At 41.7% G+C, this 26,211-nt stretch overlaps 1 protein-coding gene across 2 annotated transcripts; it reads left to right on the top strand.

Annotated features, from left to right (window-relative positions):
* Nucleotides 1-457: 457 nt before the first annotated feature.
* On the top strand, nt 458-18,745 carry si:dkey-157g16.6 (uncharacterized protein LOC561837 homolog). 2 transcript variants are annotated; one of them, XM_037773802.1, is made up of 3 exons: nt 458-675; nt 2,175-2,315; nt 13,761-18,745. In XM_037773802.1, the coding sequence occupies exons 2-3, from the start codon at nt 2,291-2,293 to the stop codon at nt 15,803-15,805; spliced, it is 2,070 nt and encodes a 689-aa protein (XP_037629730.1). In that variant the 5' UTR covers nt 458-675; nt 2,175-2,290; the 3' UTR covers nt 15,806-18,745. The 2 variants fall into 2 exon arrangements, with proteins under 2 accessions (XP_037629730.1, XP_037629731.1); XM_037773803.1 differs by lacking the exon at nt 2,175-2,315.
* Nucleotides 18,746-26,211: the final 7,466 nt, after the last annotated feature.

Here is a 26,211-nt window from a genome sequence, read left to right as displayed (position 1 = left end):
AATATGCTGAAAGTTTATTATGGAAATTTGCCCAAAGATGCCAAAGACATTCTGCCTACTGCAGGTTTAGGTAGTGTCATTAGTTTTTAATAAGTAAATGATTACATCTTTCAAGTAACTTGATCATCATCTGTTCTGATTTAGTCAGTCAGAGAAGAAATGAGAGATTGTTCCTTGTTGTGTTTCAACACAATCTCCCCACTGTTCTTCAGCTCTGTCTCAATCCTCCCGGGGCAAACCAAACTTAGCCTGGTCATTTCCCTCCAACCAAAAACTCTCTCCCTCTCCACTGTGTCCAAGCTTCAGTATGATCTCCTCTCTCTCCTCCAGAGCTTGATTGGTCAGTCCCCCTCCCTCTCTGCTGCCCTCCCCTCATTCTCTCTCTCTCTCTCTCTCCCTACTTAAATACTTTTAGCATAAAGAGAGAGAAGGAGGGGAGGGAGAGGGGGATGGGAGATCCATGGGGGGAGGGGAGCTGAGTGCTCACTCTGTTGTCACTGGCTAGAGAGAGAGAGAGGGAGAGGGAGAGGGAGAGGTAGAGGGAGGGAGGGAGAGAGAGTGGAGTTGTGTCCCATATGTGGAAAAAAAGCATAGCAGTGCACACACGAGTCTGGTCTGCTCCAGGGATTATCGTAGCGCTCTCAGATCTGATGGAAGACATGCAGGCATGAATAGGTAAGGCTGCCTGTCTTCTCTGCATCTCTGTGATGATCTGCTGTCATGCTCTCCCCGCTGTTTGACTTGGCGCCGCCGGCTGGCTTCAAGTTGGAGGAGGACCGGTGCTGAGCGTGTTGTAGCAGCTCCCCTCTTTGGCCACTGACCATGAGACATTTCTCTCTAAGCAAACCAAAACTCTGCCTTCCTCCTCTCAGCCTCTCTCTGAACTGTGCGAGGACAGAGCTGTGTTTGTTTTAAGTGGAAGCTGTGGTTTTGCTGCCGTAGTGCAGTTTAGTTATTCTGGGCTGAAGTGTTAAAAGTTGACTGTCAGTTAGAGCAGAAGGGGTCGTAGTCGGAGGCAGTGTTGTACGGGAAGCCTGTTGGTGTCCAGGGACAGCCGTGCAGTCATTGCATAATTTGTCTTCCATATGAAATGGTATATGAGTGAATGTAGACTGGTTGTATACATACTAAGACAAATAGAGTCTCAACTGTGATAATGTGCAAAAAGCAGTAAATGTCATAATATTTGTTTCATGTATTTGAGTTTGTATGTTTTGCTTGTGATTTTGTTCTTTCAATAGGAACAGTAGCTTCATATTTTGTTATACATATTTACAGAAACACGTACATGTTTATTTGTTGCTAATTTTACACACATTTTAAAAACTGGAAGACATTTCAGTCATCTCTCTATTATTTTTACACTATTTTCTGAAGGAAAAAAAATAATAATAAAATAAAAATTGTGCTTTGGTGTCCACAGAATTGAGAAAGAAAAAAAATGTTTTAATCTCCTGGGTTTACTCTGCGAGGTGCCTCATATCAGAATAAAATGATAGAAACTGGAGGATTAAACTGTCTTTAATCTGTGCATGATTGAAATATGACATTTGCAACACAAACCAGAATACAGATAGATTTCATTTTGACATATCTTTGAAAATAGACATATAGTTGGTTGAATTAATTAGTATTTATTAACTGCATGATTTACATTTTCAACACACCTCATACAGAGGGGTGTTAATTTTTTTAGATAACTCGAAAAGTAAAACTTTGTCATTGCAGGAAATATTTTTTCCTCTGCATTTTTAGCTCCAAAAGTGTCCGGTCTCCTAAGAATGCAGTCTTTATTGCCCCAGTGCACAGAGCAGTGGTATGCATGAGTCTTTGTGAGGCAGATTTAGAAAGCCCTCTTTGGAGGCTGAACGCTGCTTCACAATCAGCTTAATGCCTGCCTATAATGAACACCCTTGTGTGTGTCAATTTGCCAAACTGTGTGTGTGTGTGTGTGTGAACGCTGTTTGTGTTACACTGATAGGGTTCTCAGGTTGGTCAGTAATTCTATCATACTCTGGGTGAATTCTGGCCTGTGTGTTTGTGTGTGTGTGTTTAGGTTTGTGTTGCTGTGGTTGACATGTGAGTGTTTGTCCAGACATTGTGCAGCAGCCTGTAACTGCCTCACCTCTCTCTCTGTCTCTCTCTCTCTCTCTCTCTCTCTCTCTCTCTTTTAGGGCTGTTCTGTTGTCAATGCGAGCTCATGCTAGTGATGGACTACAGCCGGACGGACGCTAACCTTAGCGGGCATTCGCAAAACAGCATTCGTCCTCACTGAGACCAGCTCCACAGAATGCTGAGTCCTATTGTCCCCTATAGTGAGTACACCTTTCTTTCTCTCTACCTTTACTGCATGTCACACCGAACAGCCCCACTTGACTGAGTTGGACTTTGCCTGAATCAATGAGCCCCCACTGCAAAAAATAAGCAGGAGTGTACACTGTAGTTTGCAAATAGAAGTAAAAATGCACAGATAGCTGTGAAAATGTGCAAGCCTCATTGCAGAAACCTGACTTTTTCCTTGACGTGCACTGTGGAAACGCTAAACCCCGGGCACCGACCCCGTCTGAATGTTTCATCACCAGGCGGAAGACGCCGATTGGGGAAGGAAGAGGGACAGAGGGAGGTTGTAGGGCTGATGGTTTAAGCAGCAGCAGAAACCCCTCAGTTCTGCCAGTGTCATTTTACCAACACAGCTCAGGACTTACCACCACACACGCTGCCCCCTGCTCTCCCCCCTTTTCTTTCCGTTCTCTCTTCTCTCCCTTCAATGCTGACCTAATAACTGACGTGTACAGTTTTGGCCTCCCCCCCCCTTTTGCACCCTCCCACCAGGTTTCATTTGAGTCCAGTGCTCTGGCTCTCCAAAACAGCATTGTTTGCCGGCCAGCATGGGGTTGCCTCCGTGGCCTCGGACTCAACAGCCCCCTTTTTCCCAGCTCTTTAACTCGCCTGAAAGGAGCATTATCAGCATGACAGTTACATGAAAAGAGGGAAAAAATCAAACAGAATGGTTCATTTAAAAAGTATTACTTCATAATTGATGGTAAAAACTTAGAATTTGTTTTTTAGCATTCAAAAAATGCAGTCTGTGTAAGGCGAGTGTGTGGGTGTGAGAAATCATACCGGACAAAAACAGCCTGATTAAAGCATCATGAGCCGATGTTTGACAGTAACCATGACGCTTTGTTTGCTTTTTGTAAATTTCACCCTTGAAATAGCCAATGTTATTATACGCCCGCTCATAAGATGAGTGGAATTGTTGCCTGCCGAACACGTAGTTGACCTCATGTGTTGTTATGAAACATGTCCTCTCACAAGTGGCTCTTGATGATGTTGATTTAAGACTTGTTTCCCCAGAACATGTTGTGATTTTTCCCTTTTAAAAGATGTTTATAGCTTTAAATCCGGCTGACTTGCTCAAGTAAAACTGAAGGACCATTAATTTGCAAGAACATGCATGCTTGTTTTGCTCCCCATCAAGGCCTGTTTAAGTGGTTGTTCCATCAGCTCCCTGCACCCTGCTAGTCCACACTGACTCTCCCTGCTGCTAAAGTAGACAGCACGTCCAAGAATGTCACAAACTGCTGGTGGAATAGTTAGCATGCCTTCGGCGCCAGCACACTGCTGGTCCTTCATGGGAACATCCCAGTACACTACGTTCTTGCCTTTGTGTGTGATTCGCGTTTACGATCGGGATGCACAATGCTGGTTTTCATCTGCTCTGTCCAGAAGCTTCATGGTCCTTCATGTACAGAGTTACTCTGTTCTGGAGAGCTTCTGCAGCGGGGAGATCGTTTCAGAACAGCCTGCTAGTGTGCGTTGAAGGAACGTATGAGAGCACACGGCAGTGTTAGGTAGTCACGTTGTTTACTCTCAGACCAGTGACACACAAACACACCCCTGTGCACGCTGGTGGTGACACTGCAGCTCACTGTCTTTTACTTAAAGACTGTAGTCATGATTCTGCTGAGCAGAAATATGACTGTGAGGGACTTCGCATTTGTGCAGGACATGCGAAGACTCTCACCTCCATGTTGGAATCCCCTTTGTGGGAATGTGGAGTGTTCCTGTTTCCCAATGCTACTTCTGACTCCTGTTATAGGCATTTCTGCCCCTGAGCGGGTCTCATGCACGCATGGTGACTCACGGTTAGGACATATACACCCCAAAAACACACTTAACTCTTTGTTATCAGGACTGCTCTTAGAAATCTCAATTATTTGGATCCCACATAAAGCCAATGTGTGTGTGTCTCATTCTTTCCCCGGCGTGTCCGGCCTTGGCCCTCGTCTCCGGCCAGTCCGGAGGACTTCAAGCTGAGGCGAGCAGCCACGGCCGGACCTGAGAAGAAACCTGAGAGAGATTCCAGGGGCCATGGATACTCCTGGAGGGATTTGGTGCAAAGAATCTGTAATCTGCACTTCAAACACACTCTTAAATCAGTCCCAGGCCGCCAACCCAGGAGTGCCCTAACTCTTGTTGCTGGGGCCCCCGCTGGTGTAGCGATACCTTTTCTTTTAAAACGGCACACACTCATGCACACACACAGAGAGCAACTACACACAGGAGTCCAGATCTGGCAGTTTTTATAGCTCTCCTCTGACTGACCCCTCTCCCTCTCCTTTCTCTCCCTGGCTCTGTTTTTATGTTTTGTGCAAGTGTCTTTGTGAATGACTCGGCTAAGTCATGGAGTAGTTTGTATAGAAAGAAGAAGGAGCACATCTCATCGTGGCCCCTAAAGGAGCAGGTTGGAGGTCTATCCCTATTGTAGGCAGGAGTGGTATGAGTGCTGCAGTGGAGGGGCCTGTGAGGCCCTTTAGTAAACACACAGCCTGCTAAAGTGTGTGTGAATAAGAGCCGGGATCATTAGTGTAGGGTGTGAATGGGCTCTAATTAGCCCCCAGTGTGTGTGTGTGGTTGTGTGTACGTCTGTGTGTATGTTTGCATGCGTTTTGTGTCCACAAGAAAAGAAGGTTAGGGACCCAGGGCCCTGTGAGTCCACTGGCCCAGCGCTCCGTCTCTCTGAGGGTTCATCAGCTCATTAAGGCGCCCTCGGCTCCCGTTAAGGGCCCAATTAAGAAGCAAGGTGGTGAGGCTCATTTGGATGGCAACACTTCACTGGATTCCTGAGGCAGCAGAATTCAGAGCTCGACAATGAGACGCAACTTCTTTCACACCCGCACGGCTAATTAGTAAATAACCACGCTTGAGAAATAACATACTTTAATCGTTATGCCATTAGTTGTTTGTAGTGCGGTGATCATAAAATGCCACAGAGGGAAGTGTGGCTGTTGATATATTGAGCTTCCTGTAATTTGTGTGTGTACTGACAGAAAACAACAAATCCCAGAGCTGTCCATGTGCTCAGAGTATATTATATGGGAGCATGGAGGGTCCGGGGGATTTGGACAGAAAGGAGGGAATGCTTACTGGGAATGTGGGGGGGAATACGGGAGGTGGAGAAGAGGAGAATCGGGGCAAGAAGGAGATTGCAAGGGAAAGATAGAGCTGAGGAGGGGGAGATGGAGCAGAGATTGGGCGAGTGAGACAGATGGAAGGGGTGACTGGTCATCACAGAGCCTTAGGACAGCTGTTCTTTGATATATTAGTGGACACAATGACCTAAAGCCAGCCTGCAGTCACAGAAAATAGGGACCCTGTTTTTCTTGAAGGGGAGGGGAGGTTGTACGGGGTTTCTGCCATTTGTGGACGTGCGTTAGCAGGCACGGGGGATGGGGGGAGTTGTTTCTAAAATTACGAGCATGAAGTGACGTATCCAGCAATTATTCCGGAGGCTTTTTGTAGTTTCGGCGAGTGCAGAGAAAAGGGCTGTAAAATGAGCACGCTCTCAGATTGCTTTTTGCTGCACTACCATTAGCAATTCTAAACACGTTTGTCAATTAATCAATGTTTAACAAATGCTGTCAAGTAGTTTGGCTACTGCTCCTCTCCGTCCCCTCTGCAAAACAACAACTTTTAATGACCCCGAATATTCGTTCATCGCTAATGAATTGGAGACTTACCAAGGTTTATTCTGTTTAGCGACTGGTTTTTGAACAATCTTTTATCCTAACTATATTTTATTACAGACGAGGGCAGTATGATTTTTGTCCTTCTCTTCTAATAAAACCCTATTAGCTGACAAAAACTATTCTGACAGCTGGCCTGAAACTTTCCCAAAGGGGGCTAAAACAAAAAATAGAGTAAGTCAAAGTGTCATCCTGATACATGGAGTGCAGATAGCTCTATCCACAGAGAGAGGAAGGGACGGAGAGAGGGAGACACACAGAGGACATCCCTCAATGCCACTGCAGGAGATGGGCTCCTTCCTCCTGGGACTGGACTGGTGAGGCGTGTGTGAAAAGAGCTGCGTCTGCTCGTGCGCGGGGCAGCAGGTGTGAAAACTCCCCACCAGATCTCCCGCACTCCTCTGTTATTGCATCTTTTTAGGGCCATGAAAGAGGGAGCAGATGAGCCAGAGGGAACGAAAGGCAGAGTGGGATTGTGTTTCTTTTGATTGATAGCAGCCCTGTGACTAACGCATAGATTTATAATAATTTTCCCTCGCAATGCCCAATTATGCATGTCTGATGAATTATGATCCCTGTTGTGTGGTGTGCGCATTATCCCCGTCTTAAGGCGCTTTGGGAAGGGCCTCTAGGACTGACCTCAAACTTCCTTTAACAGCTTTTTGACAATACCCCACACGATAAGGTTATTCAGCATCTGTGGGAGGTAACATGAGTATAATCCACAATATATGTGAGGAATTCATCATCATTTTTCAACATGTTGGTACAAACTGAGCTGATAAAATGTGTATTTCCTACCAAAGTGAGAGAACATCCAGAGACAATTTTCCAGCCGTCTCCACCTGCCACGCCGTGAATTGTGGCCGGCCTCTCAGATTGGTGTTTTTTATGACAGACCAGGTAGTGTGCAGCGGCTGGACGGCTGCAGCCGAGTGAGAATGCCCTGCTTGATATTAGTGTCATAAATCACAGTGAACTTGAGAACAGAGGACTTAAGGGGGCTTCAAGAGTGAGCGACAAATCAAGATAACAAACCCTGATAAATAACAGATTCCTCTCCCTTTGCACGCTAAACTCTTGATTGTGCGAAGCAGTTTATTGGATGTTTGTTTAAACGAGCAGAAGTGTTCCTGAAGAAAGACATAATTTCTTCTACATATTTATGTCCAGCGAGCAGGAGTTTCATCCTATAAGTCATTGATCGGCTCGCGCTTGCTGAATACAAAACAACCGATGCAGTCTTCAGAGCATCAAGTTTGTGATTTATCAGCACAAATATAGTGTCTGTCACACTCTGCCCTTCTCTCCACTTTCTGCCTGTCATTCCCCTTTGGTACGGCTCTGTGCTTTGTTTGTATTGGAGCTGCATTCATTCGAAGCTTTTCTTTTTAAAGTGGCTGTTACTGAGATGTTATCTAAATTGTATCCCTGACATACTGACACAACAGCCGGAGAAGCATTCTCAAAACTATTTGACACTGCCCTCTCTGTGACTTTCTGTTTAGAAATATTAAAAGAATTTTGTCTTTCGGCATAAAGTGAATTCACACCCAACATATTTTTTCACCTCCTGGCTGAACAGACAAAATTACCCTTTTAAGGGTTTTTCACTCCGGCAGCGTATTTTTTGTGCGATTAATTCACTTGCAATATATTTTTTCGAACTGTTGTTTTTGAATGCGAATATTACGCGGCAAAAAAAGCTACATTTTTTTTTTTTTTTTCTGAAAACCAGGTCGTTGTTCTGATTTTCCTTCGCACCGCAAGTAAAGGCATCAACCAATCTTGTTATGCAGAACTGGTTGTTTTGCACCTATATTTATAAAACAACAACACAGAGGTACCGTATTCCGAAACAGGACAGCAAAAAAACAACTTTTTTTTAATTCTGCAGTAAATGCTTGGCTTATTCTTGGTGTTGTATATTTTGTGATTGTGAAGTTGAGTCAGCAAAGCAAACATCTGCAGGTCTGTTAGCTCTTGTTATTAATGTTTTATAAGAAATTAGGAGCAGAGGATGACAGGATTTATAGATCTTTGTACAAGCACATTGCCCTCCCTATCCGTGCATGTGTGTGTGTGTGGAGGTGTACGATGGAGTGGAGATGTTGGTAGTTTTCTCTCGGTGGGTGGGGGTAGAGCTCAGCCCTGAATAGAGCCCTGATTGGATTGATCCGCGGCGCTCTTGTTTACAAGCGGCCTCTTCACAATCGGCACAGTTTAATAGCACACCGTCCCAGAAGGGTTGTTGCATCCGTGTCCGTTTTGTTCCTCGGGGCAGGAAAAACAAAAGTGCCGGGAAGGGAGAAGGGGAAAGCAACCTCAGGGGAGCTGTGAAACGGCACTGGAGCCCTCCGTCTCCGGGCTTCCTGCCAAGATAACGTTTCACCTCACCCACTAATACTTCTTTTATAGGAAACCACAACACGGTCTAGAGTACTACCAGCCTTTATAGGCCAAAAACTACTTTGGTTTCACTCAGTCAACATGGGATTCAGTGACTTTTTAGGTGGCAGATTGGAACATTTGAGAGCAGAAATCATAAATGAACCTAACACACTCCCCCTGAGCTATAAGTGGTCTAATTTTAATTTTAGGGCCTCCTCAGAGTAAAGCTGGTTTCTGCTGAAGAGACTGTCTTCATCACGCACTCCTACAATAGGATGCAGCTCACACAGGTCCCTCAATAAATCCCAGGCTGACACAAAAGCTGTCAGTGGACTGCTGCTGAATAGATTAATAAGATTTCCATAATTAGACAGGCCCCTGACAATAGGATCCTTCAGGCTTTGTCTCAGGGCCAACTGGATTGTCCGAGCCGCGCACGTCTGCTGGACGGACGTATGCCACAATGGCCGCACAGACAGTAAGGCGGTCAGCAGAAGAACATCTGTCTCTCCTGGGAGAACCGAGAACACACACCCACACACAAACACAGTGGGAAGTTCCATGTGCATACACATGAGGTTCTTATCAACCTCCTCGCAGCCAAGTAACGCCATCGGTCCACAGAAAAGCAGTCTCTTCTTAATTTCAACTGATATCTGTTCACCATAAATTCAACAGCACAACTGATAAATGCTAAAATATGTTAAATACTCTGAAGCTGCAATGATTAATCGATTATTTGTGAACTATTAAATTAATCCCCAACTATTTTGATAATCGGTTTGGGTAACTTTTTAAGGAAAAAAGTCAAAACTCTCTGATTCCAGCTTCTTAAATGTGAATATTTTCTGGTTTCTTTACTCCTCTATGACAGTAAACTGAATATCTTTGAGTTGTGGACAAAACAAGACCTTTTAGGATGTCATCTTGGGCTTTGGAAAAACACTGATCGACCTTTTTCTCCATTTTCTGACATTTTATAAACCAAACAACTAACCGATTAATCGACAATGAAAATAGTCGTTAGTTGCAGCCCTAAAATATTCTTCCAACCCCTCTCTGACTGGATCACAGAGCAGCTTTACTTATGTGGACAACAGCAGCAAAGGCCACCAAAATGATTGAATGAGGGCAGGATTCCCATTTTCAAACATACTAATGTCCATTCTTAATAAATGTTTTACTTAAATCCATAATCCTCTTCTGATATGAGTAAGATTGAGTTGATGTTGGTGTGGCAGGAGAGAGAAAAATCACAGCATTGAAGCTAAAAGATATATAAGTAAAAGTTGCAACATGACTACTTGCATCTGGATTGCAAAATTCACAAGTTAATAGTATAGGATCATTTGAAATCCAGCAACGTACTGAAAGTTAATCTAATGATTGCACTGCTACCCTCAGTATGTCCACATTGTCCTGATTTCCTACTTCTAATCTTAGCTTTCTTCCTGCCCCTCCAGTGAATTAATCTACATGATTGCTCTGATTTAAGCAGAAGTGTAGATTAGAGCTTGCTCAGTTTATTGTGGAGCGCCACTGCTCTAAAAACCACAATCCAGCAGAGGCCGAGATCTAATTACATGGAAAGGGCTAAACTGCTCTGGAACCCTGCTGCGCTTATCAGGGAAGTGAACGACGGCCTATCACTCATCCGACTCACTGTGTATATACTGAAAGAGTCATTGAGTGTAATACACTTTTTTTTTTTAGAGAGTAATTACTCTCAGATTTAACAGTGAATTGGTTCTTCAGGTATGGGCAGCTGGTCATTACGTTGGTCAAGGGAAGTCCATTCTGTGTTGGCGCTACTCTGATGATGGAGTGGACAGCAGTTAGCCCGCCTCACTGAGTCCTCTAATGTCCGCTCCAGTCCGCTTAGAGAAGGACGAAGCGCCTGCTGTCCACTCCTTCCCCTCCCTCTTCCATCCCTCCCTCCCCGCTGCAGGTTTTATGAGCTCCCCTGGGCTCTCATCCATCTCTGTCACACACAGGCCCCATTATTGGGGCTGCTCACTGGTTGGGCTGCAGATGGGAAGGGCCTGCAGGACATATATGGTTTCTGCAACCCCGGACAAAGACCTGCGAGTCAGGCCACAGAAATATGTGGTCATCTGGGTGTGGACAAGACAATGTCTTCAGCATGTTTGTAAAAAAAAAAGAAAAGTGAACCGAGTGTGAGAATGTTTGCATCTTGCTGTGGTGGGTGTGTGTGGGTGGACTGAAGCTTAGGGAAGTACTTGAACTGGTTTGGCCATTGGGAACTTAAGGCAGTGGATTTGAATATGAAGGACATGATAATCCAACGGCCATCTGGTCTGCTGGTCTCATCTGACTGAATAAATAACGGGAGTAATCTGAAAACACACATGGGGAGGTTTGGAAAGAAAGAGGGCAAAGTCAAGGAGCGAGCTCGCGGGAGCAGCAGCAGAATCGCAGGCTTGTGGATATTGAGATTTGATTTAAATGGCAATAAGAAGCCTGGCTCCACACACGCAGACGGCCATGAATAATGAATCATGAGGCGTCCACTGAAGGAAAGGCAGAGAGGCCAGTTAATGACGGCTTTTGCCATATTCCTTTTTACCTCTCTGTTTCTGGCTGGAGTAGTCCTCACCTCAGGGTAAATCATGACAGTTCAATAATGCCAAGCTATGCGTGGAATGTCAAGCTAATGCCTCAGCAAGAGGCAGTGCTAGTCTTCATGAAATAGACGACTCTATAACTATGCTTTTGTGATATAATACACAGAAACATATACTCTTTAGATGTGAAAATTCACTATAAAATGGGTTTGAGAGGGTAAACAGAATAGAGTGGTGCAGGGATGACGTATTGTTGTAGGCCAACCAGGAAGTTAGCATCACACTGGTTGCCTCAACAAAAAGCCAATGGGATTGTTCCATTGGGTGGTAAACACACGTTTATGATACTTACACGTTTTGTTCAGCAAGATAATCTTCACAAATGATCGCCACTTTTATGATTTTTGAAGACTGAGTGCAATCGCCAGAAGTAAAAAGCTAACGTTAGGCTATAAACTAACTACACCACGGTCGCATGAGCGTGAGTTTACACAACGAGGCTGCAAAGGTGGACGAGTCAACGTGATGACGTTTAGTAGTCTCATTTAGCCGCTTGTTAGCAACACATACGAGCTTCAAAATTCCCGAGTAGGGTATTTATTGATGTATTTCATGTCGTAGAAGAACACGTTAAAATCTCTTCAGCTTGTGTTAACCGCAGACCTTAATTCAGACATCCAACTAAAAATACATTCAGAAAACTCATTGACTTCCATTCCTGTAGAACTCTATAGCAGGCAAACACTGAAAATTAGCAGATGCATTATGTGCAAAGGAGTTGTTAGACTTCCAAACATATGCATGTTCCACTCATTTCCGATGCAATGCTAGTTAAATGTTTTACTGGTAAATAAGACCTTTGCATGAGTGAAAACAATTCATGGAACAAAAAACTGTTTTTTTCCGGCTGCCCTCTGTGCTGTTAGCTCGGCGATGTGTTCGCTGCGTAGCAGCCATGATCAATCAGAGCTCGGCCGGTGCTGAAGTCAGCCAGAGGAACAGACATTCCACTTTCCCAATGTTCCATGGGAGACTGTGCTGATGAATAGCACACTATGCTGCAATCCCAAACCCAACCCCCTCCTCTTTCTTTCTGTCTTTCTTTCTTTCTCACTCTCTCCACACCACTGTCCGCACACACACACACACACACACCCTCTTTCCCTATTCCCTCCCTCCCTCCCTCTGTCCAGCCGGCCACTGGGCCTTTGGAGCTCTGGTGTACGGTGGGTGGGTGGTAGGTGGGGGGTGCAGGGCGGAGAGAGCAGGCATTCAGAGCAACATGCTCGGGGAGATAACAATAGGTCCTCTGGGAGACCTGCAGATGTTCGCAGTACAGGGAATAGTAGTGGGATCTTATCGCTACTCCAACATAAGCTGGGAAGCTGCAAAACAACACATTCAAACGCACCGATCTGCTTTCACTCTCTTTCTCTTTCTGCAGCTTTCTCTTTCTCTCCTCCACCTCCCCTTCACCTTCCCTCTCCCTCTCTGGGAAATGTGAGCCGCTTCTGCTAACATGCATGATGGAAACACTGAAAAAGATTCATTTCCAAACAGAAGAAAGGCCATTTCTTGTCATTGGCTGCTTGGAGAGGAGGGGCTCAGACCATGTGTCACTGTGCACAGGGTATAGTGGTCATGGATGAGTGTTTACTACTACTACCTGCACATATATCAAACTGAACTATTATTTTTGGTTGAAAGGAGTATTTCTTACAACCCTGAAGTACAGATTCCTGGCTGTGACATATACTGTAGTCCAAACCGTTTGTCTTGTACTTGGGCTGCAACTAACGGACATTTTCATTGTTGATTAATCTGATGATTATTTTCTTGATTAATCGATTAGTTATTTGGTTTATAAAATGTCATAAAATGTAGATCAGTGTTTCCCAAAGCCCAAAATGACGTCCTCAAATCTCTTGTTTTGTCCACAACTCAAAGATATTCAGTTTACTGTCATAGAGGAGTAAAGAAACCAGAAAATATTCACATTTAAGTAGTCCTGTTTTAATGATCTCCTGTTTCAGGTATTGCAGTGTCAAATTCTAAATTTAAAAATGAATATTGTAACATTGAAAGAGACATTACACTTCAACAAAACATAAGTAACGTGACATTTTTATATATTGGCAAGAGGTCTGCACAATGTGCAATATGGCCTACTGCAAACATTTCAAATCGCAGGAGGCACAATATTTGTTGAAAGTGAAATGTTTTTAAATGAATATTGTTGTGCTGCAGAGATGTCCTGTCCTACACATCATATTCTACAGACTTCAGAAAACATCTTTGTTTGGTACATATCTCCACAAAAATCGCACCATAATCAATGAAAATAAAAATAATGATGTAAAAATGATAATTCCCTCTGATATCGCAAATAATATTGTAATATCAGAAAAAAAAATAATAGGAGTTAGATATATTTTTACAATCATGCAGCCCTAATTGGCAACCTTGGAACCTCGGATGCTGTTTGCACTTTAGGTAAATGCTAAAAGTTCAAATTATTTCTCTTCTCAGTCAAAGCAAATGGAAGAAAACAATTCTCTATTATCCAGTCACAAGAGAGGAAGCAATTCATAATAAAGAGGGACCCAAATGGATTCATATCATGACCACAAAGCGGCACAGCTCAGTTTTCTTCCAGAGATATAATCATTCCTACACCGCCAATATCCTATTTTCTGACATGATTGTTACTAGAGGAAGATTCTGACCTGGTTTCCCCGTGTGTTTCTTTTGTCAGGCCTGTTAAAGATGCACTGGAACCCAGAGCATGCCCAGCCTCTCAGCCAGTGGCCTGAGCAGCACCTGGACGTCTCCTCCACCACCTCCTCTCCGGCCCACAAGTCGGAGTTCTACGCCGGCCGTGGTCGCGGCGGCTCCAACTACGCCTGGGCCAATGACGACATCTCTGCTCTCACAGCCTCCAACCTGTTGAAGCGCTACGCTGAGAAGTATTCTGGCGTGCTAGACTCACCGTATGACCGGCCACCTGCCGTGGGCGCCTACCCAGAGCCGGGGGTCTTTGGGGGGCTCACCATCCCAAAGACTGAGCTGGAGCCCTGGCCACTGACACACAGCACTGATGCCTCCTATTCCCTGTTGCCCCCTGGAGGCCACGACAGCCTCTCAGGTTCCAAGGCTGTAGCCACATCTGCAGGCCCTCCGGGGGTTGGTAGCGTTTCGGTGGTGAACAGTAACCTCTCAGACTCGGGCTACAGCGGCAGCAGCTCCTGCAGCGGCTCCAGCGAGTACCCCTCTAGCTACAACGGCACCTATCTTTCCTCAGGGTACTGTCCCCAACCCGGTGCAGCACTTCCCCCTGCCTCCCTCCACACCCTGCAATCCACCCCCACCCTAGTGCCCAGCTATAGCCCCACCACACCTGTGTATAACTACCCGCCTAGCACGTACCCTCCCCAGACCAGCCTTGCCCCCAGCTACAGCCACCCCTCTGCAACGTACCTGCCCTCAGGTCTACCCGCCCCTACTCCCGTTCCCTCGAGGCCCACAGTGGTAGGAGGCAGCTACGGTTACCAGAGCACCAACCTCGGGACATCTGAGTCTGGAGGGACATTAAAAAGAAAAGCATTCGAGATGAGTATAGAAGAGGATGAGAGCGGGGACGGGTCTCGTTACAGGAAATATAGCTATGACCAGTTGAAGGCCGGGGGACACTCACCCTACAGCGTGAATGACAAAACAGAGTGCCGGGGAAACGGCTTCAGCACTTCAGGCAGCACAGACCCTCAAACCTTCAAGCCCAGCAAGCCCTCCTCCCAGCCCCTGGTGTCTCCTCAGTACGGGGCAGCTGGGGAGTACAGCCCTCCAGCGGGCATGACGGGGGAGAATGGCGTAGCTGAGCAGGGCTTCATCCAACAGCAGCAGCACCGCTCCCAGGCCCACAAACGGCCCCCATTGTGTGCTCCGATTATTGAGACTATGAAGAGCCCAGACCCCCGACTGTTGGACCTTGTCAATGGGGAGTTACTGGACTGCAGCCCGGCACTGGGCTGGGGCGAGCTGGCCGGGCTCACCCATGTCAAGGCTGCCCTGGAGGAGGACCTGCTGTGGCCCGTGTTGAGGCCCAGTCCAGTGATGCGGCCGCCAAGAACCGTCCTGCTGTTCGGCCCCCGGGGAGGAGGTAAGACGATGTTGACTCGTTCTCTGGCTTCACAGTTGGGGGCTTCCTTCTACCGGCTGAGTGGAGCCATGCTGGCCTCTAAAGGGAAAGCTGAGGCAGAGCACATTCTGGGGTCTCTTTTGCAGGTGGCCGGGGCGCGGCAGCCCTCTGTAGTGCTGCTCAGCCAGGTGGAGGCCATGGAGGAGGAGGGGCTGAGGCAGACACTGCTGACCACCCTGGAGAAAGCCCAGGTGGGGACCACAGGTCTGGTGATTCTTGTATGTGCCACTGGTAGGCCAGATCTGCTGCAAGACGCAGTTCACCGGAGCTTTGCCAAGCGATATCACGTCGGCCTGCCAGACGTGGGGATGCGCAGGCAGGTGCTGCTGCAGGCGCTGTCGCCCCAGGGCTGCACCCTGAGCGAGAGGGAGCTGAGCGCTGTGCTGCAGCGCACCGAGGGCTTCTCGGTGTGGGAGCTGCTGCAGCTCAGCCAGCACGCACTCTCCTCAGCATCCTCCCCCACCGGGGCCATGCATGGCCACCCCACATCCTCCAAACCCCCAGCCTTCACAGACTTTGAGAATGCCTTCTGCAAGGTGCGCCCACACACCACCACAAAAGAACTGGACACTTGTATAGAGTGGAGCAAGATGTATAACCACTGAGAAAGCAGCCAGTCACTATACTCGGACTGCGTTACCACCCTGTCTTTGCTTCGACATGGAAAGCCTTGGGAATGTTTTTGTTGTTGTTTTGTAATTACAGATTATGCAGCCAAAAGAGCCAGAGAAGCTCAGCGATACGGGAGGGGCTGACAAAGTTGTTTTGCTGGCAGAAGCATGCCATGGTGTGCTGTTTTCGTTTTCGTATGAATATCCGCAATATTTTGTTTTTCCCAAAGAAAAGAAAGATGAATAGGCCTTGTTGAGTGGGGTAGTGTATTAGTCTTTTGGCCAACAGGAAAATCAGATTATATACTATTTGGGTACTCTCAGAGATCCTGATTAACCTTGGTCTGGGACAAAATCAATTATTTGTTGCAAGGTGACGTGGTCCAAGATTATGGATAATCAGGGTTTGGAAAATCCCCCCTTTGACTGCTACTCTCAGGATCCTATTTATTGCCAGTCCACTTCCATGCTATCCTAATGTTGATAGAGTCATGGGATTGTCACTGATTATTCAGCACGAAGGGCTTGGGATCAGCACATTTCAACAAACCACAGTTTTTTGACCAAAAAAGACGTCAAACCAAATGCATAATCAGCAGCGTTGCTATAATTCTCAAAACAGACTCAAAATCACAAAGAATAAAAGAATCCCTCTCAAATCCAAACATGCTGCTGTCCTTCCCCCGGAGTTGAGTTGTTCAAGTAAAACCTTGCAGTCACTCAACATGTTGTTGGTTGTAGAAATACTTCACACACAATAGTACTATACTCACACTTTAAATAGAACAATTTACTTAACTTCTACATACATTTTGTTCTCGATCTCACATTCCTCATCGTCTGCAGTTTTCCTGAGAATCTCACTTCCAGAACAAAAGCGTGTACCTACAGCGTGTCTGTTTTCTCTTCCACTTACTCCTTTTCGTTTTCTTAGTGTGTACTCTTGTTTGAAATGCTCAGGAAGAATTTCTTTACCTCAGAAATATGAAATAAAGAATGTATGTAATCTTAGGGTCTTAGTAGAAAGCGCCGCGGAGCGAGGAGAAACCTGACAGTCTTGTAACACCCACTACAGCTGGGCTTTTACCTCGGGAGAGAAACTTGAATATGCTACAAAGAGTAACATTGAATGTAATTCAGGTATTTCAAAGGATATTTGATGCCATAAATCCATGTATTATTATATATGAATATATAAATAAGTTTTTCTTTTCTGTTCTTTTACCCTTTTATTTTTATTGTAGTTTATGGTGGAGTGATGATTGTCTTCAAGAAATGCTATGTAGAATACAGAAAATATTCCTATTTTTGTTGGACAAACTGTTTGCAAATGTTACTTCGTGTTTACCTGTATATGCATGTCTGCTGTTTTATAGTTTCACGGCTGCAAAATTTGAAAATGTAAATACAATGCACACAATCATACATGTACACTCACAGTGAGCACAAAATACCTTCCAAAAAGAGAACACAAAAGGCTATTCGTAGCTTTTCAGCTAATCCCAAAGTCTAAGAATTCACAGTTTATGTGTACATATTGTGGATGAACATGTAGACAATCCAGACAAATCTCTCCTTTTCCACCAGTTCTGTTTTAACAAGCTGGAAAAACCCGGTCACTGGGCTGCTGGTGCAGAGGTCGTACATGTTAGACTGTTGCCATGGTCCTGAGGAGGTATACACACAATGATGTAATATTTCCCACTGCCCTTTCCTCCCTCCCTCCCTCCCTCATCATTATTTTTCTCTTTTTCTCTCTCCCCAGTGCAATCTCATTAGATTGGATTGCCCCCTGGCCACGAGCCCCAGTGGCCATGTGGCGTTGTATCCTCTCCCCCCCTCTCTCTTTTCTCCCTCCCCTTCCCTTGTACCGATTCCTCTGGAGTGGAAGTGGTCTGATTGATGTCCAGCAACCCTATATCACAGTGCAGCCGTCCCTCTCCAGCTGGTGGCTTCAGTCATGCCATACAGCCAGATCAATCAGAGTGACCCCCGCTGTGCATACTGATCAGCGAAACCGAAAACACATTTACAACTTACAGAACAACCCATGCCTCCAGCGGCACGCTCTAGATAACGATAGCGATTATTCACATGTAATTACAGCAATTAAATAATAACGATGACTTAAAGGTAGGGCTGACCCGAATGCTTCGAAGCTTCGACCGTTACCTCGGTATTCAACCTCAAAATCAGTATTCAAATGCTTCATTTTTTAGTTTATGTATAAGTATATAATCATGTATAAATACCAAAATAGCCCATGAAATAAGGAATAACCCATCGACCTTCACACCTACGGGCGATTTAGAGTCAACAATTAACCTAACCTGCATGTCTTAGGACTGTGGGAGGGAGCCGGAGAACCCGGAGGAAACCCACGCTAATACGGGGAGAACATGCAAACTCCACACAGAAGGGGTCCTTATAAGGAATAATCACGTAACATTTTTCATGTCCCGGGCACTGAAACGATGGAAATGGAGACAGACAAACAAGAACATGTCAGCCTGCTGCGCCGCGCCGCAAAGCGAAGCTTCGAATACCTTTGAATTATACTCCCCAAAGCTACGAAGCCCAAAAAAATAGTATTCGGAAAAGCCCTACTTAAAGGTATAAGTAGCTAGAACATTTTTGATTTGCTGTCGTGCCCACTACTCCCGACAGTTTGTCCAACAAAACAAGCTTTTATTTTTTACATGTTTTGATCTGTTATGGCGGTAACTTTGTTCTTGGTTATTGTACATTTTCTGTAACCATTTCTACCTCATTTTTGCGGCATATTGTACATGAAAGTATTTATTTCATGTCTTTTTTGATGTCTGTTTTAAACATGATAATAATGTTCTTGAACTGTAATGGTCTACCTCAGAAAAGACTGTATTTTAAGAGAAGAGTATCACACAATATTAAACAGAATTTGTCAATATTGCACTACGGTTATTTCTTTGTTTTTTCTCACTGATTTCAATTGACCAGAGTGCAAAAACGACAGCATGGTGGTGCTTACCTTATGTCTCTGTATCTGTAGCCTGGCTTGACCCCAATGTTAAGGTCAGCACAGTTACTTAAACTGATTGCTAAATCACAAGACTACATCACAAGGATTTGGATTTGGCTTCATACAGGAGTAAAGTCAATGTGGAAAAAAGGAAACAAAGTGGGTTCATGCGAAGGTGTGCTGTTAGATTTACAAACAAGTATTTCTGCAGTTGTTGAGGCCGTGAGTGTGCATCTGTGGGGTAAAAGATTAGAGTGAAGGGAAGCTGTGTGTGTGCATTAAAGTTAACAAAAACAGAATACGCGTGTTGTGTGTCTACATGCACACAAGTTTGCCCAGCCTGCACGTGTGTGTGTGTTTTCATGTGTGTGTTGCAGCGTCCAGAACAGCAACAGAAGCAGTGCTAGCACACCCCTGAGGCTTCAGGCCCAGCACCAGAGCACAGAGGTCCTTCATCCCTGTCACTGTCTGTAAACAACTGCTCGTCCCAGCGGCCCGCCAAGCGCTATATCTGGCCTTTCCTGACATCTTTCAAAGACTCAAAACTAACCGAGAGAAGAAGTAAATCTGAGAAAACTCTGCGCGAAGAAGTGAAAGTTGTAGTCGAGGCCTGAAACAGGATCCCCGGTTATGGATAGCGGTGTCAAAGCGGAGTTGGAAACATCTGCGACTGAATCCCTGTAGAACAGTAACGCTGGTGGTGTTGATGACAGAGTAATTAATTGTCTAATAATGATGCATAGCTCTGCTATAAGCACAACCTTGTGCTGCGGCTGCCCTTCATCCTCTGATGAAGGATAATCGTTTCTGCAGCTGTTTGAAAATTATTTCCTATCTTTTCCTGTCACAAACTCAATGACATAATCCACAGAACTACGTAACCTTGCAAAGGTAGAATAGACCATGTGGAAATGTGACATTGGTATATGAGGAGAGGCTTATTTACATCTTGCATGCTAATTTCACTCTACAGGTATGACACATTTTGCACAGAAGTTTTTCATGTTTTTGTACTTGCAGTGGTCACAAATACCTCCACAGAAAGACAATTTGTGATAATTAATCAAAGACACTGAAACAGTTTCCTGCCTTATATATATACTTCCACAGCCTGTGAGTTACTTTCCATCCAGTAAGCGACTGAAAACCAGTTTGTCCTTCTTGTCCTGAGTGATTCCCGTCCTCCAGGAAGTCAATCATTTTCTTCTCCCTGCTGATTGGAGGTAATTAGGCGAGCAGAGTTTGTAATTGGATAATAAAAGATGCTAATGAGCTGCTGTCCTATTTACTCATACTGTGGCAGTGAATAGCAGGACGCAGCTCTGCCACACTTTTCCTCAACTGAGATACAGCTCTAATAAAAACTGAGTGAAAGTACATTTCACAATAATTAAAAGATATACATGTTAATTATCTGAATAATTAGCTTTATATCGGGGTTTTTTGTGATAAACTTTTTATTGCTTTTCCAAAAGAAGTTACATCACACAAAACAAAGACATCAGAAACAAAAAAGAAAACAGTAACAATAAAACTAATAAAACCACAGGGAAATATATATAAATTTATATATATATATAAATATATATAAATTTATATATATATATAAAATACAAAAAAACATGTGTATATATATTATATATCAAAATGATAGTAACAACCAGGGCAATATTGCTAAATATATAGCTGCTACTCATATTTCCAATAGTAATGACATTTAAAGTAAACATCCCATTACATTGCTACCATTCACATCTAAATAAGTATGACCATCTCTCACATTATGGCCATCTCTCACATATACTGAAAACATCTTATTGGGTATACGTCACCATCCCATAGATATGTCATAATATAAGTGACATGCCCAGCAAGAGTCGCCGTTACCTATCAATATATAGTTTATTAGATAGTTAAGGTTAGAGGAATAATAGTACATTTTGTATAATCTGATGTCGTCAAAGGTGTGTAATTATAACGGAAACCAAAGCTTTTAGTCACTACATTGTACTCATGGATGCATTCATGACTACTTTGTTTAGTGTTTATATATTTGTTTTGTGCTGATTGTGATTGAAGGATATTTTTTCTGCATGCACTCAACTTAAATATCTATTTCATTTTTTAAAGTGTTGATGTACATCTTCAGCTTCATTCAGGAGGTGCCTTGACAAAAACTAAGAAAGTTATTTATGGTAACAACCTTCATAAAAAAGGTCATTCTCTGAATCTCATTTCACACGGTCACAGTCCTCCTCTCTACCTTTGCCGTGCGGCTGGTCCTCCATTGTCCGGGCCTTGATACTGACAAGGTTGACATCAGAGGAGAGCTCTGACACTGGGTGAGTTAGGACTGCCAGCTGTTAGCAATCAAGTCTATTTTGAAGTCAGGGACACATGGACCCCCAGGGCCAAAGCAGCAACAAGCCCAACCCCTCGCCCCCCCACCCTCCCAACCCAGCCTACAACCTCCGAGCCCCCTGGTCCCACAGATAACCGGCACAGCTGTATTGGTTCCAGATGTTGCAAAGCTGCAGTAAGGGCCCTTTACCTAAGAGGACCCCGAAAATGATGACAGACTTGCACAGAGAGTGGTAACGCAGTAAAAACAGTAACACAAACACTGAGCTGAAAAATATGTAACATATATTATAATATGTTAAATGTATTTAATTTTAAAGGATTTACATAATAGTCTCAACTTGACAGATGAGGTGCTGCATATTGTGACAGAGAAAGCACTACCACTGCAGACTGCTTTTAGAGAATGGGATCAATGTCATTTAACATTAGATATCGGCTCCTTCCTGGACGGCGTAGCTGTCGTCACAAATATTGGCCTGAATACTAAAGAGTCTAATCTTTATGGTAACTGGCACTGAGTCCATCAACGCTGCAACATTTGGCAGTTTTGAACACAGTTGCAAGACCTAAAGAGAGAGCACAGAAAAAAAGGAATCACAATCATTAGATGAAGTCTGCAGCCTCAAGCCAGATGAATAAACTAATCTGGAATCTGGATCGAGTGAGGAAAGAACGGCACAATGGAAACTACTCAGGTTGTTTGAGAGGAAATGATCAAATCTTTGCAGCTGCATTGTTTCTGTGTGGGACAGGTCAATCAAAACTCTCAGGAAATTGGGTTTGACAGGTGGAATGTCCCGGTAAAATATCTTGCCTACCCCCTCTCACATGACTAAATGTGACCACTGAATAAATAAATAGTAAATAGGTGTTTACAATTGAAACAGAGGTGTCACTGTGAGAACGGCAGCAGAATCTGATATCGATAGAAACAGATGAATGAGTTAACATGAAAGTTTTCATGTTAAGTTAGTTTTCTTCCTGTTGGGTCGTCTGCAGATGATCATGTGTGATCTTTGCTATGATGGCACCTAATGCCAAACAGACTATTGAACACATTGAATGAGAGGCAGGTTTGATGCAGGTCTATACCTCCCTCATGTGGCCAATCCAAGAAAATATAAAACCAGATGAATGACCACATTGTGCCATGAATCCATTCAGATTAGACCCCACCAGATAAGACTACAATTACATGATTTTTGTGGCATTTATTTTGTAAAAATTCATCAAAATGTATGGATTTAGCCAAAGTTTTGTGCAAATACTTAACTCACAAAGAGCATACAACATTAAATCCATCTGATGGGATTTTAAAATGACCAAATGCAATATGACAATGACACAGGGTGTGACATATTTACAGTGTTGTAAAACACAACACACATTTTCACCGCCAAATAATATCTACAAATAGAACAATATTACAACTTCAAAACCTCAGACAGCAAAAAACACATTAAACACATTAGTGACCCCTGGTGGATCTACTTGGGAAACACTGAAAAGTTGATGTCAATTTTATTTATATAGCCCAATATCATAGATCCCTCTCTCCTTGGACCCTTGCAGTGGATAAGGAAATACTTAACCAAGAAAAGGCCCTTTATCAGAGGAAAATGGAAGAAAACCTCAGGAAGAGCAACTGAAGAGAAATCCCTCTTCCAGGACGGAAAGACGTGCAATAGATGTCGTGATCTGAGAGTCTGATCTGACATGGATAGGGAGTCAATGAAAGGCAGCTAAAAGTAATGTAATATGGTCACATTTTCTAGTTTTCATTAAGATTCTTGCTGCAGCGCTCTGAACCATTTGAAGGTTTCTAGTAGTGAAATGTTTTGTCATACTACACTATGACTTTTCATTACATTTTTCGACATACTATACTATCACTTTTTTTTCATGACTTTTTTTGACATATTATACTATGACTTTTTTTTTTTCATGAAAATGTTCGACATCAAATACTATGACTTTTTTCATGAAACTTTTCGACATACTATACTATGACTTTTTATGGTGAAATATTTTGTCATACTATACTATGACTTTTTTTCATGAAATTTTTCGACATACTATACTATGACTTTTTTTTCATTAAATTTTTCGACATACTATACTATGACTTTTTTTTCATGAAATTTTTCGACATACTATACTATGACTTTTTATGGTGAAATATTTTGACATACTATACTATCACTTTTTTTTCATGACTTTTTTTGACATACTATACTATGACTTTTTTCATGAAATTTTTCGACATACTATACTATGACTTTTTTTTCATGAAATTTTTCGACATACTATACTATGACTTTTTTTTCTTGAAATGTTTTGTCATACTATACTATGACTTTTTTTTCATGAAATTTTTCGACATACTATACTATGACTTTTTTTTCTTGAAATGTTTTGTCATACTATACTATGACTTTTTTTTCATGGAATTTTTCGACATACTATACTATGACTTTTTTTCATGAAATTTTTCGACATACTATACTATGACTTTTTAAGGTGAAATATTTTGACATACTATACTATCACTTTTTTTTCATGACTTTTTTTGACATACTATACTATGACTTTTTTTTTTTATGAAAATGTTCGACATACTATACTATGACTTTTTTTCATGACATTTTTCGCCATACTATACTATGACTTTTTTTTCATTAAATTTTTCGACATACTATACTATGACTTTTTATGGTGAAATATTTTGACATACTATACTATCACTTTTTTTTCATGACTTTTTTTGACATACTATACTATGACTTTTTTTTTTTCATGAAAATGTTCGACATCAAATACTATGACTTTTTTTCATGAAATTTTTTCGCCATACTATACTATGACTTTTTTCATGAAATTTTTCGACATACTATACTATGACTTTTTATGGTGAAATATTTTGTCATACTATACTATGACTTTTTTTCATGAAATTTTTCGACATACTATACTATGACTTTTTATGGTGAAATATTTTGACATACTATACTATCACTTTTTTTTCATGACTTTTTTTGACATACTATACTATGACTTTTTTTTTTTTCATGAAAATGTTCGACATCAAATACTATGACTTTTTTTCATGAAATGTTTTCGCCATACTATACTATGACTTTTTTCATGAAATTTTTCGACATACTATACTATGACTTTTTTTTCATGAAATTTTTCGACATACTATACTATGACTTTTTTTCTTGAAATGTTTTGTCATACTATACTATGACTTTTTTTTCATGAAATTTTTCGACATACTATACTATGACTTTTTTTTCTTGAAATGTTTTGTCATACTATACTATGACTTTTTTTTCATGGAATTTTTCGACATACTATACTATGACTTTTTTTCATGAAATTTTTCGACATACTATACTATGACTTTTTAAGGTGAAATATTTTGACATACTATACTATCACTTTTTTTTCATGACTTTTTTTGACATACTATACTATGACTTTTTTTTTTTATGAAAATGTTCGACATCAAATACTATGACTTTTTTTAATTAAATTTTTTCGCCATACTATACTATGACTTTTTTTTCTTGAAATGTTTTGTCATACTATACTATGACTTTTTTTTCATGAAATTTTTCGACATACTATACTATGACTTTTTTTCATGAAATTTTTCGACATACTACTATGACTTTTTTTTCATTAAATTTTTCGACATACTATACTATGACTTTTTTTCATGAAATTTTTTGTCATACTATACAATGACTTTTTTCATTACATTTTTCGACATACTATACTATGACTTTTTTTCATGACATTTTTCGCCATACTATACTATGACTTTTTTTTCATTAAATTTTTCGACATACTATACTATGACTTTTTATGGTGAAATATTTTGACATACTATACTATCACTTTTTTTTCATGACTTTTTTTGACATACTATACTATGACTTTTTTTTTTTCATGAAATTTTTCGACATCAAATACTATGACTTTTTATGGTGAAATATTTTGTCATACTATACTATGACTTTTTTTCATGAAATTTTTCGACATACTATACTATGACTTTTTATGGTGAAATATTTTGACATACTATACTATCACTTTTTTTTCATGACTTTTTTTGACATACTATACTATGACTTTTTTTTTTTCATGAAAATGTTCGACATCAAATACTATGACTTTTTTTCATGAAATTTTTTCGCCATACTATACTATGACTTTTTTCATGAAATTTTTCGACATACTATACTATGACTTTTTTTTCATGAAATTTTTCGACATACTATACTATGACTTTTTTTTCTTGAAATGTTTTGTCATACTATACTATGACTTTTTTTCATGAAATTTTTCACCATGCTATACTATGACATTTTTTTCATTAAATTTTTCGACATACTATACTATGACTTTTTTTCATGAAATTTTTTGTCATACTATACAATGATTTTTTTCATGAAATTTTTCGACATACTATACTATGACTTTTTTTTCATGACATTTTTCGCCATACTATACTATGACTTTTTTTCATGAAATTTTTCGACATACTATACTATGACTTTTTATGGTGAAATATTTTGACATACTATACTATCACTTTTTTTTCATGACTTTTTTCGCCATACTATACTATGACTTTTTTTCATGAAATTTTTCGCCATACTATATTATGACTTTTTTCATGAAATTTTTTCGACATACTATACTATGATTTTTTTATCATATTTTTCAGTTAGTGTCGTTAGTGCCGTCCTATTATAATATGACTTTTTGATTAATGTAGTATCTTATAAATAAAAACACATATTTGAGAAATATTGATATACATAATATTCAAAATTGAATTGAATTGAATTGAATACATAAATAGTAAGAATCTGGAGTTTCTGAAATAGAGGAGCAGATTCAATTAATATTTATTATCTGAGAACCACAAATCTTGACACAAAATTTGTTAGTGGGATAAAGATTATGCACAATTTTGTAATATAATTACTTTCACTTTGTTGGGAGGAGAAGCTGTTACATG

Source organism: Sebastes umbrosus, chromosome 6 (genome assembly GCF_015220745.1).
Source record: "Sebastes umbrosus isolate fSebUmb1 chromosome 6, fSebUmb1.pri, whole genome shotgun sequence".
In the NCBI taxonomy this organism is placed as follows: domain Eukaryota; kingdom Metazoa; phylum Chordata; class Actinopteri; order Perciformes; family Sebastidae; genus Sebastes; species Sebastes umbrosus.
This window is presented reverse-complemented; position numbering and strand designations above follow the sequence as displayed.

Coding starts and splice junctions, on each gene's coding strand:
- si:dkey-157g16.6 (XM_037773802.1), top strand. CDS start 2,291: ATGCTGAGTCCTATTGTCCCCTATA. Junction 2,316..13,760: donor GAGTCCTATTGTCCCCTATA/GTGAGTACACCT, acceptor TTCTTTTGTCAG/GCCTGTTAAAGATGCACTGG.